General features: G+C 40.3%; 1 protein-coding gene across 1 annotated transcript in view; it reads right to left on the reverse strand.

The window, feature by feature from the left end:
* Positions 1–11356: 11356 nt before the first annotated feature.
* The window catches only part of LOC120940160 (solute carrier family 40 member 1-like), a 53567-nt gene continuing 52084 nt past the window's right edge, over positions 11357–12839 (reverse strand). The window contains exon 9 of the mRNA XM_040352837.1: positions 11357–11853. Coding sequence (XP_040208771.1) covers positions 11582–11853 — 272 coding nt within the window. The 3' untranslated portion in view covers positions 11357–11581. The remainder of the gene's footprint in view (positions 11854–12839) is intronic.

Below are 12839 nucleotides of genomic sequence, written 5' to 3' on the forward strand. Positions count from 1 at the left end.
TTTCATGCTCCCAACTTTGTGGGAACAGTTTTGGGATGGCTTTTCCTGTTCCATCATGTTTGCACACCAGTGCACAAAACAAGGCCCATAAAAACCTGGATGAGCGAGTTTGGAGTGGAAAAACTTGACTGGCCTTCACAGAATCCTGATCTCAACCCAATAGAACCCGGTCAAACAACCCTAAACCTTGTGGACCGCTTTAGAGGATTTGAGGCTGTTATAGCTGCAAAGTGTGGGCCAACTCTATATTGTGTTATATTTCAGTATAAATTCTATTTTTACTTGAAGTATTTATACGTGTTAATATTGTGATTTCCTTTCAGTACATGAAGTATCGATCGATGCAGTCCTGGATGTGGATGTATGACACCCCTTCTATGCTGGTGATCACCATGGTAAGTATAGTCTTGTTCTACCATATGAGGGACAGAAGAGACCAGTAGCCTGTGATGATAGTTGTACTCACCTGATAGGAGATTGTCTCTAATGAAAACTATTAAGGATTTACCTGAGGTTACAATTTTTAATGGTCTCGCTGTCCTAGCTGGTGTGGTCATACCTGTGTTCCATCATTGGCAACATTTTTTGTTGTGTTTTTTTATATATTTCAGTATAAATTATCTTTTTACTTGAAATATACATGTTAATATTGTAATTTCCCTTCCAGCACATGAAGTATCTATCCATGCTATCCGGCAGTCCTGGTTATGGATGTATGGCACCCCTTCTATGCTGGTGCTCACCATGGTACGTATAGTCTTGTTCTACCATATGAAGGACAGAAGAGACCAGTAGCCTGTGATGATAGTTGTACTCACCTGATAGGAGATTGTCTCTAATGAAAACTTAAGGATTTACCTGAGGTTACATTTTATGGTTTCACTGTTCTATCTAGTGGGGTCATGCCTGTGCTCCATCACTGGCAACATTTTTTTTTTTTCTGTGTTTTTTTTTTTTTTTTTTTTTTTTTTTTTTTAACTTTTCTATATATTTTAGTACTAATTATCCCTTTACTTGAAATACACGTGTTCATTTTGTATTTTCCCTTCCAGCACATGAAGTATCTATCGGTGCTATCCGGCAGTCCTGGTTATGGATGTATGAAAACCCTTCTTTTATGCTGGTGCTCACCATGGTACGTATAGTCTGGTGTGTGTTACCATATGAGGGACAGAAGAGACCAGTAGCCTGTGATGATAGTTGTACTCACCTGATAGGAGATTGTCTCTAATGAAAACTTAAGGATTTACCTGAGGTTACATTTTATGGTTTCACTGTTCTGTCTAGTGGGGTCATGCCTGTGTTCCATCACTGGCAACGTTTATTTTTATTACTTTCCTATGTGTTTCAGTATTATCCTTTTACTTGAAATATACATGTTAATATTGTAATTTCCCTTCCAGCACATGAAGTATCTATCCATGCTATCCGGCAGTCCTGGTTATGGATGTATGGCACCCCTTCTATCCTGGTGCTCACCATGGTACGTTGTGATCTACCATATGAAGGACAGAAGAGACCAGTAGCCTGTGATGATAGTTGTACTCACCTGATAAGAGATTGTCTCTAATGAAAACTATTAAGGATTTACCTGAGGTTACATTTTATGGTTTTACTGTTCTATCTAGTGGGGTCATACCTGTGCTCCATCACTGGCAACATTTTTTATTTTTTTTGTGCTTTTTTTATTTTATTTATTTTTTACTTATTTCAGTATTATCCTTTTACATGAAATATACATGTTCATTTTGTATTTTCCTTCCAGTACGTGGAGTATCTATCGGTGCTATCTGGCAGTCCTGGTTATGGATGTATGACACCCCTTCTATGCTGGTGCTTACCATGGTACGTTGTGTTCTACCATATGAGGGACGGAAGAGACCAGTAGCCTGTGATGATAGTTGTACTCACCTGATAGGAGATTGTCTCTAATGAAATCTATTAAGGATTTACCTGAGGTTACATTTTATGGTTTCACTGTTCTATCTAGTGGGGTAATACCTAAGCTCCATCACTGGCAACATTTTTTTTTTTTTTTTTTAACGTTCCTATATATTTCAGTATTATCCTTTTATATGAAATATACGTGTTAATATTGTGATTTCCTTCCAGTACATGAAGTATCTATCCATGCTATGCGGCAGTACTGGTTATGGATGTATGACACCCTTTCTATCCTGGTGCTCACCATGGTACGTATAGTCTTGTTCTACCATATGAGGGACAGAAGAGACCAGTAGCCTGTGATGATAGTTGTACTCACCTGATAGGAGATTGTCTCTAATGAAAACTATTAAGGATTTACCTGAGGTTACAATTTTTAATGGTCTCGCTGTCCTAGCTGGTGTGGTCATACCTGTGTTCCATCATTGGCAACTTTTTTTGTTGTGTTTTTTTTATATATTTCAGTATAAATTATCTTTTTACTTGAACTATACATGTTAATATTGTAATTTCCCTTCCAGCACATGAAGTATCTATCCATGCTATCCGGCAGTCCTGGTTATGGTTGTATGGCACCCCTTCTATCCTGGTGCTCACCATGGTACGTATAGTCTTGTTCTACCATATGAGGGACAGAAGAGACCAGTAACCTGTGATGATAGTTGTACTCACCTGATAGGAGATTGTCTCTAATGAAAACTATTAAGGATTTACCTGAGGTTACATTTTATGGTTTCACTGTTCTATCTAGTGGGGTCATACCTGTGCTCCATCACTGGCAGCATTTTTTATTTTTTTTGTGCTTTTTTTTATTTTTTTTTATTTATTTCAGTATTATCCTTTTACATGAAATATACATGTTCATTTTGTATTTTCCTTCCAGTACGTGGAGTATCTATCGGTGCTATCCGGCAGTCCTGGTTATGGATGTATGACACCCCTTCTATGCTGGTGCTTACCATGGTACGTTGTGTTCTACCATATGAGGGACGGAAGAGACCAGTAGCCTGTGATGATAGTTGTACTCACCTGATAGGAGATTGTCTCTAATGAAATCTATTAAGGATTTACCTGAGGTTACATTTTATGGTTTCACTGTTCTATCCAGTGGGGTCATGCCTGTGCCCCATCACTGGCAACATTTTTTTTTTTTTTTTTTTTTTTTTTTTTCTGTTTTAATTTTTTTTACTTTTCTATATATTTTAGTATTAATTATCCCTTTACTTGAAATACACATTTTAATTTTGTATTTTCCCTTCCAGCACATGAAGTATCTATCGGTGCTATCCGGCAGTCCTGGTTATGGATGTATGAAAACCCTTCTTTTATGCTGGTGCTCACCATGGTACGTATAGTCTGGTGTGTGTTACTATATGAGGGACAGAAGAGACCAGTAGCCTGTGATGATAGTTGTACTCACCTGATAGGAGATTGTCTCTAATGAAAACTATTAAGGATTTACCTGAGGTTACATTTTATGGTTTCACTGTTCTATCTAGTGGGGTAATACCTAAGCTCCATCACTGGCAACATTTTTTTTTTTTTTTTTAACGTTCCTATATATTTCAGTATTATCCTTTTATATGAAATATACGTGTTAATATTGTGATTTCCTTCCAGTACATGAAGTATCTATCCATGCTATGCGGCAGTACTGGTTATGGATGTATGACACCCTTTCTATCCTGGTGCTCACCATGGTACGTATAGTCTTGTTCTACCATATGAGGGACAGAAGAGACCAGTAGCCTGTGATGATAGTTGTACTCACCTGATAGGAGATTGTCTCTAATGAAAACTATTAAGGATTTACCTGAGGTTACAATTTTTAATGGTCTCACTGTCCTTATTGGTGGGGTCATACCTGTGTTCCATCATTGGCAACATTTTTTTATATATATATATATATATATATATATATATATATATATATATATATATATATATATATATATATATAATTTCAAGTAAAAATATCATTTATATATGTTAATATTGTGATTTCCTTTCAGTACATGAAGTATCGATCAATGCAGTCTGGCAGTCCTGGTTGTGGATTAATGAAAACCCTTCTATCCTGGTGCTCACCATGGTACGTATAGTCTGGTTTATGTCTCCATATGAGGGACAGAAGAGAGCAGTAGCCTGTGATGATAGTTGTACTCTCCTGACAGGAGATTCTCCAATGAAAGCTATAAAGGATTTACCCGAGACTACTCCTCATGAATATTATTTTTGAGGCTTATTCACATGGTCGTCCACTGTTCAGATCCGGTATGGCTAGGTGTCTGCAAACAGCGGAAGCGCTATAAGAAGGTAGTTGGCACAATTATATTACAGAAACATAGAGTTTACCATTATATAATGCTGTAATAGAGTGGATTCTAGTATTTGACAACCACAGGCAGGGAGGGGGAGAGAAAACGGCACTAATGTAATCATAAGACCTACCCCAAAAATAAGCCATACTTTGTCTTTTGTTGCCAAAATTAATAAGACCTGGGCTTATTTTCAGGGAAACGCGGTAGCAGTTTGCATCTCAGGCCACTCATCTGTCCCTATCTGTGTACAGGTCCGCTCACCTGTCTCACTCCTTGTGGGCAGTGTCAGCTCATCAATGAGTTGTACAGGCTTTTGGTCGCAGCTGAAACTTGCTATAGCTAGAACATTTGCTGATCTGGGCTGTAGATGACCATGTGAATAAGCTCTAAGGCCCCATTTACTCTTGCGAATGGGGCCGTGGGAGATCATATGCAGGAACTTGCGGCTGCTTGCATGTAATTGCTCGATGAGTGATGGACTGTGAGAGATCAGGCCTGGATGAGCAGACAGTCTCAGTCCAGGGCCCATTACACATGAATGACCCTGAAAAGCTGTCAGTCTCCTGTTGCTTTCAAAGGGGTTACCTCCTGCAGCTAATCGCTGAGAACCTCCGCAGGTTCCTGCATATGATCACACAGCCCCATTCACAAGTGTGAGCGGCTCCTAATATTTGTGTAGTTGGAGAACAATTTCACCTATATGATATTGCTGTGGGTATTATCTCACCTGTCATAGCACCATTTTTGTGTGGTTGTCGTTGTACATAAATCACATTGTTTTTGGAAAGCATCTATTAAAAGTTTGATTTTCTTACAGTGTATGAAGCAAATTTTCCATCCTGATGATTTGTGGAAGTTTTTGGTTTTTACAATATTACGTATGTCTGGCACTCCATTCAAACCAGTGGACAAAAGTGTAAGTGTACATTCTAATGTATGTAGTTAAGTTGCATTTTATCAAATTAAAGACACAAGAGACCAGTGGCCTGTGATGATTACTGTACTGCTCACAGGAGATCAACTCCAGTGAAAGTTTATTTTATTTTTTTTTTAATTTACTGACTTCTCCACTATAACACAAGTTTCTTGGTTTTATCATTTTGATGAAGTCTGATCTCAGTTTACCCGGTGCATTATTGTGCTGGCTAGAGATCCATATCGGATCTATTTTTTTTTTTTTTTTTTCCTCCATCTTGTGATGGAGGAAAAAAAATGTCCCCACGTACTCTGTGTGTGGCCAGATATAAGTGGATCTGCTTTATATCTGCCCACATCTGGTCATGTCCACACAAGCAAATCCCAAAACCAAACTTTTGCATTCAGTCTGAACCTGAACTGACCTCATCTACTTACCTGCGACCACCTCATTGCATACAAACAGTCAATTTTTGATCTGTTTAATAATCAATTGAGAACATGTTAGGAAACACCCGTGTGAAAAAACCTACGTTCACCGCTATGCTAGGACCATCACATAAAGTGTAAATAGAATGGCTTTCTTCTGGAAGATAAACCGTTGTATTCACCCTAGTGCCTGTCATGTGATCACTGTAGTGGGTCAAAGCTCAGACTGGCTGATTTATTTATTTCCGGGTTTTCATCCACTTTAAATTAGTGATAGGAGAAGTAGTAGATCTCCTGAAGCAATAGAAAGTCTATAGCTGACCTTATATACACACACATTGAATTTCAGGACAGGCTGGAAGTTATGATCCACTACAAAGATGCATTGTTCTGTACTTAATGCAGGGGTTCACCCAAAAAAAAAAATTTTTTAACATGACATTCAGCCGAGTTGTCAGAATGACAATCTGTGCGCAGGCGCCGTATAGAGCCGACTCGCAGTCCGGCTTCTTTCGCCAACTCGTGACGCGCTGTATGCGCCGGTCGGAAGGATGTCAATCAATTAGGAACGCCCAGTCCCGCACATTGCATACCCGGAAGCGGCGGTGAAAATACGGTATGTACGGCACTGACAACTCGGCTGAATGTCATGTTAAAATTTTTTTTTTTTGGGTGAACCCCCGCTTTTATCGGTGAACCCAGCCTTAATATTTGTAGTCCCATGTGCTTCATTAGAAACATAAGAATTTATCTTGTACTGATCCGTATAATTGCCATTACAGGTTAATCAAAACTGAATGGAGCTGAAGAATAGGATCTTCCATGACCATGCCAGTTCCTGTTGTCAGTGAGGACATGTGCCTCTCTGCGCTACGACGGCGTAATGTGTGCCCGCGCTCTGTGAATCTGGGCCAAAATATCCAGCTCTGTCTTTCATATGGGTGCTTTTAAAGATCAGCACTATTTATTCAATGCTGGTAACAATATGGGGAAGGTGGTATGCTGAGTGAAACTAGAAAATCAATTCTTTGTTTTAATTCTGAAGACGGGAATGGTGGATAAATCTAAAGAAATATGTAACACTTACCAAATTGATGTCAATAAAGTCTCTCTTATAATCGGTGTATGTGTTTTTGTGTTTTGTTTTTTAACACCTTCCAAAAATGGTTCTATTAAGTGGTGCACCAAAATAAAAATTCTGGTGCCGAAACCAAAAATTCAGGATGTGCTTGGCCAAAACCGAAATTGATGTCTTTAAAAAATAAATAAAAATGATATATACAGTGAGGGGAAAAAATTATTTGATCCCCTGCTGATTTTGTACGTTTGCCCCCTGACAAAAAGTTCAGTTTATAATTTTAATGGTAGGTTTATTTTATTTTGTGAGAGACAGCATGCCAACAACAAAATCCAGGAAAACGCATTTAAAAAAGTTATTTGCATTTTAATGAGTAAAATAAGTATTTGGGCCCCTTCACGAAACATGACTTGGTGGCAAAAACCCTTGTTGGCAATCGGAGGTCAGGTGGTGGTGTTGTGTGTTTTTTTTTTTTTTTTGTAGTTTGCACATATCTCAGGAGGGATTTCGTCCAACTCCTCTGCAGATCCTCTCCAAGTCATTAAGGTTTTGAGGCTGACATTTGGTAATTCGAACCTTTAACTCTCTCCACAGATTTTCTATGGGATTAAGGTCTGGAGACTGGTAATACAGGTAAGCCTTATAGGCTTACCTGTAGGTAAAAAAAACAAGGGGGGGGGGGTATATATACCACTTTAACCCTCATGGGCATGGAGTTCACCAGAGCTACACAGGTTGCCACTGGAGTCCTTCCATGATGACATGGAGCTGGTGGATGTTAGCGACCTTGTGCTCCTCCACCTTCCGTTTGAGGATGCTCAATAGGGTTTAGGTCTGGAGAAATGCTTGGCCAGTTCATCACCTTTACCCTCAGCCTTTTTTTTTTTTTAGCAAGGCAGTGGTTGTCTTGGAGGTGTGTTTGGGGCTGGTATCATGTTTGAATACTGCCCTGCGGTCAGTCTCCGAAGGGAGGGGATCGTGCTGTACTTCAGTATGTCACAGTACATGTTGGCATTTATGGTTCACTCAATTAACTAGCTCCCCAGTGCCGGCAGCACTCATGCAGTCTAAGAACATGACACTCCCATCACCATGCTTGACTGAAAGACATACTTGTCTTTGTACTCCTCACCTGTTTGCCACCACACACGCTTGACACTATCTGAAGATGGAGACCAAGATAAATAAGTTTTATCTTGGTCTCATCAGACCACAGGACATGGTTCCAGTAATGCATGTTCTTAGTCTGCTTTTTCTTCAGCAAACTGTTTTCAGCCTTTCTTGTGTATCATATTTAGAAGGGGCTTCTTTCTGGGATGACAGCCATGCAGACCAATTTGATGCAGTGTGCGGCATATAGTCTGAGCACCGACAGGCTGACCCCCCGCAGCACTCGTACGTCTTTTTTTCCCCCAAAGACAACCTCTGCATAGGACGCTGAGCATGTGCACATAACTTCTTTGGTCGACCATGGCGAGGCCTGTTCTGAGTCGAACCTGTCCTGTTAAATCGCTGTATGGTCTTGGCCACTGTGCTGCAGCTCAGTTTCAGGGTCTTGGCAATCTTCTTATAGCCTGGGCCATCTTTATGTAGAGCAACAATTCTTTTTTTTTTTTTTTTCATATCCTCAGTGTTCTTTGCCGTAAGATGCCATGCTGAAAGTTCAGTGACCAGTATGGAAGAGTGAAAGCGATAATACTAAAATTTAACACACCTGCTCCCCATTCACACATGAGACCTTGTAACGCTAGCGAGTCACATGACACAGGGGAGGGAAAATTACTAATTGGGCCCAATTTGGAAATTTTCACTGAGGGGTGTACTCACTTTTGTTACCAGCGGTTTAGACATTAATGGCTGTGTGTTATTTTGAGGGGGCAGCAAATTTACACTGTTATACAAGCTGTGCACTCACTACTTTACATTGTAGCAACATTTTATTTCTTCAGTGTTGTCACAATATTTATAAAAATGTGAGGGATGTACTCACTTTTGAGAGATATAGTGTGTGTATATATCTATAGAAATTGTATTATATTCAAACTTTTAATTAAGATTATACATTTTTCGGCCATTAACGGCACCTTAAAGTGGTTTTAAAAATCCTGCTTGCTGCATTTTTGATCAGTTAAAAAAATAAATGTAACTCCCCATTGAAAACGCATTAAAAATGCACCCGTGTTGTATTAATGATACATTTTTTGAGCCTTATGACCAATGTAAAACATTTCATAAGCACGGTAAAATCTATGGCACCTTTTTTTTTTCTTTGCACACAACCCTAAAACCCTATTTTGGGCGGACAAAAATGTTATGCATCACTAGTTTGTTCATGTAAAGATTATAGCAGACAATGCCTAGAGACATAAGCAGGGCCAGCACTAGCGCAAGGCAACTATGGCGCTTGCCTTACGGCGCCTGTGCCACCAGGGGAACAGGGCGGAAAACTCAGGACGGCTGCGCTGGGTGCAGTTCACCCAGGCGCCACAGAGGTGGTGGCGCTTAAGCGCCAGAGTGCTCACTGCTTCCCTCCCTCCTCCTCCTCTCCTTGTCGGTGTCTCTCTGCACCGACCAGTCACCGTGACCTGCGGCGCCAGCCAGTCACGAGTCTTGATCTTATTCTCCACCCGGGCAGCGCGGCTCCACACTGTCCTCTTCAGCTGCGGCCCGGGTGGGGTAGTTTGTACTCATAGAGGGCGGGGGGGGGGGGTCTGTACTGGAGGGGATGTCTGCTGCAGACCTAGAAAGGCCTGTGAGATTGTGGCCAATGTTGTTCTTCATTCATTGCTGTGGCACAGAACTTAGGTGTATTTAAGCATATAAAGGGAGATCATAATAATGTAACACAAATTTTCCAGCAGTAACCTTTTTAACACTAATTGCCAGTAGCCGTTTGTATACCTGGTGTACCATTAACACTGATGGTCTGCATTCAAATGTGCTCCTTTTGCATTGGTGACCTATAGCTTGCTTTCTTTAAAGAATGTAGCCAGTTAATTGTCAATTAAATAGAAGATTACTATTTATAATGGAATAAAATTGCAAGTGAATGCCACCCCCACATATCACCAAGAACATTATTAACCAAAACCCTTCCTTCAAACTCAATCTTTTGGAATAAAATGTAAGCCTTAACCCATGAACTCTGATCAGAGAGATGCAGGGTGAAATGGTGTACAGAGACCCTGCAGTTACGCAGCCCCTTATATTGTCAACTAACAAAAGAGGAGGCACCCTAGAAAGAGCTCACCTGAGACCCAATTACTGAGTCACTGGAGGGGGGTTGGTTTATCCTGGGGGACAGCAGTGTGTGTGGGCTGCCGCTGCGGGTGGCATCTGAAGGATGAGTCCATGCCTTCGCTCACCACACAGGCCGGACACACTCCCACAGAGCCGCCGTCGCAACTTACAAGGCTTCAGAAACAGGTAAGGGAGACCTGTTTTAAGGTTTCCTGTTTAAAAAAAAAACACCAAATCCCTGCAATAATATATTAAGCAGCTTGTATAATGTATTTTTGATGGGATTTGTAGTCCTCTGTAACTGCTGGTATTCTGCATTGCGTTTTATATAATGTATTGCTGGGATTTGTTGTTCCTCTAAAGCTGCTGGTATTCTCCATTGCGCTGTATAATGTATTATTGCTGGGATTTGTAGTTCCTCTATAGCTGGTCAGTGGTAATCTGTATTCTGTATTGCGCAGTATAATCCCAGCAATAGTACATTATATACAATGCAATGCAGAATACCAGCAGTTACAGAGGTGTACAAATCACAGCAATAGTACATTATACAGCGTCAAAATGCACCTTCGCCTTAGTTGGCAAAAATTCTTGCACTGGCCCTGGACATAAGTAAAACATCACAAAGTGTCACACACAGGCCCGGATTTCCCACAAGGCCACTGAGGCCAGGCCTTGGGGCGGCAGGGCGCGGATTCATACAGTTAAGGGGGTTAGTTATGGGGGAATCCGCTCGCCGAAATCACTTGTAAAATGTGTGCTCCCATCCGTCGTACCCTCCCCCCCCCCCCCACCCCACATACCTCTCTCTGCTGGCTCTGTGTTCAGGACTCCGTCCTCCCCCCGGTCACCGAGTCTGTCTCCTGTCCCTGCTGCCGATGTACACAGTGAGCGGGGAGAGCTGTGCTTATTCCATCTCAACTGTGACAGGAGTTCTAGCACAGTGCTAGGATTCCTGTTTTAGAGGTGACAGGGTCAATAAAGAGAACCTGTCACCTCCAATTGCTATCACACAGGGAATTGTTTTCTCCTGTATGATAGCAAAAAAGTTAAGTGAAAAAAAAAACTGATAAAAATAATAAGAAATAATAATTAAATTAACAAAATAAAGTAATTAAAAAGTAAAGAATAAGAAAAATAATAAGAAAATTATACAAAAAAAAAAAAAAGTAAGCGACAAGCTACAAATAAATAAAAGTAAAAAAATATTTGAGCTAACTGTGCTGACCCTGCCATCCGGTTGCCATTCTCCGTTGATTTGGGGGGGGGGGGGGTGGTGCATTGCGGAACCTGGCCTTGTGGCGGCAGAGAGAGCAAATCCGGCCCTGGTCACACACTATGCTAAAACTTTACAGCGACAGTTTTCCACTGATTTATTGTTTGGATCCAACACAGGGATATTCAGGTAACGAATGGACAAAAGAAGTGATTGTAGATTAAATAATGTATGTTTATTTTCAGTGAAGTTCATTGAATCTGTATATGGAATTGGGTGGTTCATGTATAAAATTATAATAAAAAAAGAAATGTAACAGATTAGGTGAACATTGGACAGGTCTGCTAAGGTTATCCAACACTTCATGCTAAAAACTCACACTACGAAAATTATACTACAAAGAGCGTTAGCTGTTTAAAATGGTTCCTCACAAGACTGTCAGGCAGGAGTATTTGGTGATTCCCTCTCTATTGTTTTATATTTTTTGGTATAAAAAAAATACATGGTGTGTCCAGCTATCACAAACAGGATTGAGATGATGACCAGGAGCCCAAACTGTTGAGGTTGTGGAGCTAGAATGACCATGATGAAATGAACTAGATCCATCAGGTAATTCATTGAGCTTTGCACTCCATTGACGACCCCTCGCTCGGATTCTGGGATGTTCTCTTGGAGAAGCTGAGTCACTGTCAGGTCAAATGACCAAAGACCTAGAGAGTTTAGAAATGAAATGAAGAACAGTTAGTAACAAGTATGCATTCTATTTTCAAAAAGTATAACCCGAAAGACTCCATCTGATTAAAGGGTTAGTTCACACCATGTCTGCACATGTAGTTATGTGGGGTGCTATTTCAGCCCATTAATTTGGCATGGGCTAAAATCACACTGCACCAAAGTAGTGCAAAAACGACTTTTTAAAAACACACTGTAACTGGATCGCCTGGTACATAACCAACCAACTTTCAGTAAATTTACGAATAGTTTGTAAAATCCGTACTTTTTGCATCTGTCCTTGAATGTCCATTACGGATATGTAGGCTGCATGTCCGTAACTGACATTCATGGACAGATGCAATAATTATGGATTTTACAAACTGTAAAGTTACTGAAAGTTGGCAACCCTGGTACCAGGTGATCCGGTGTGGGCAAACACACTGCATTTGTGACGTTAACTTTCTATTAACCGCAAGATACCAAATAGTGTATTTTGCATGTGGTCCGAATCGCACAGCACTGTGCGGGCATGGTGTGTACCAGCCTTTAACTACGGAAGAATTTACCCTCTTCCTGCACTTTTTGCGGTTCGGCATTGCGTCTCTTTTTTTTTCTCACAAGAAACGGCACTGCGTCTCTTTAACTGACAATTGCGCGACGTGGTACCCAAACAAAATTGACGTCCGTTTTGTCCCCACAAATAGAGCTTTCTTTTGGTGGTATTTGATGCAATTAAAAAAAAAAAAAAGCAATATCTTTTTCCTTTTGCTATAATAAATATCCCCAAAAAAATATAAAAAAACAATGTCTTTCTCAGTTTAGACCGATATGTATTCCTCTACATATTTTTGGTAAAAAGAACACGCAACAAGCTGGTTTGCGCAAAAGTTATAGCGTCTACAAAATAGGGGGTAGTTTTATGGCATTTTTTTATTTTTTTTTATTAGTAATGACGGAGATCAGCGATTTTTATCGTGACTGC

The sequence above is a fragment of the Rana temporaria genome, chromosome 5 (genome assembly GCF_905171775.1).
Source record: "Rana temporaria chromosome 5, aRanTem1.1, whole genome shotgun sequence".
Taxonomy (NCBI): domain Eukaryota; kingdom Metazoa; phylum Chordata; class Amphibia; order Anura; family Ranidae; genus Rana; species Rana temporaria.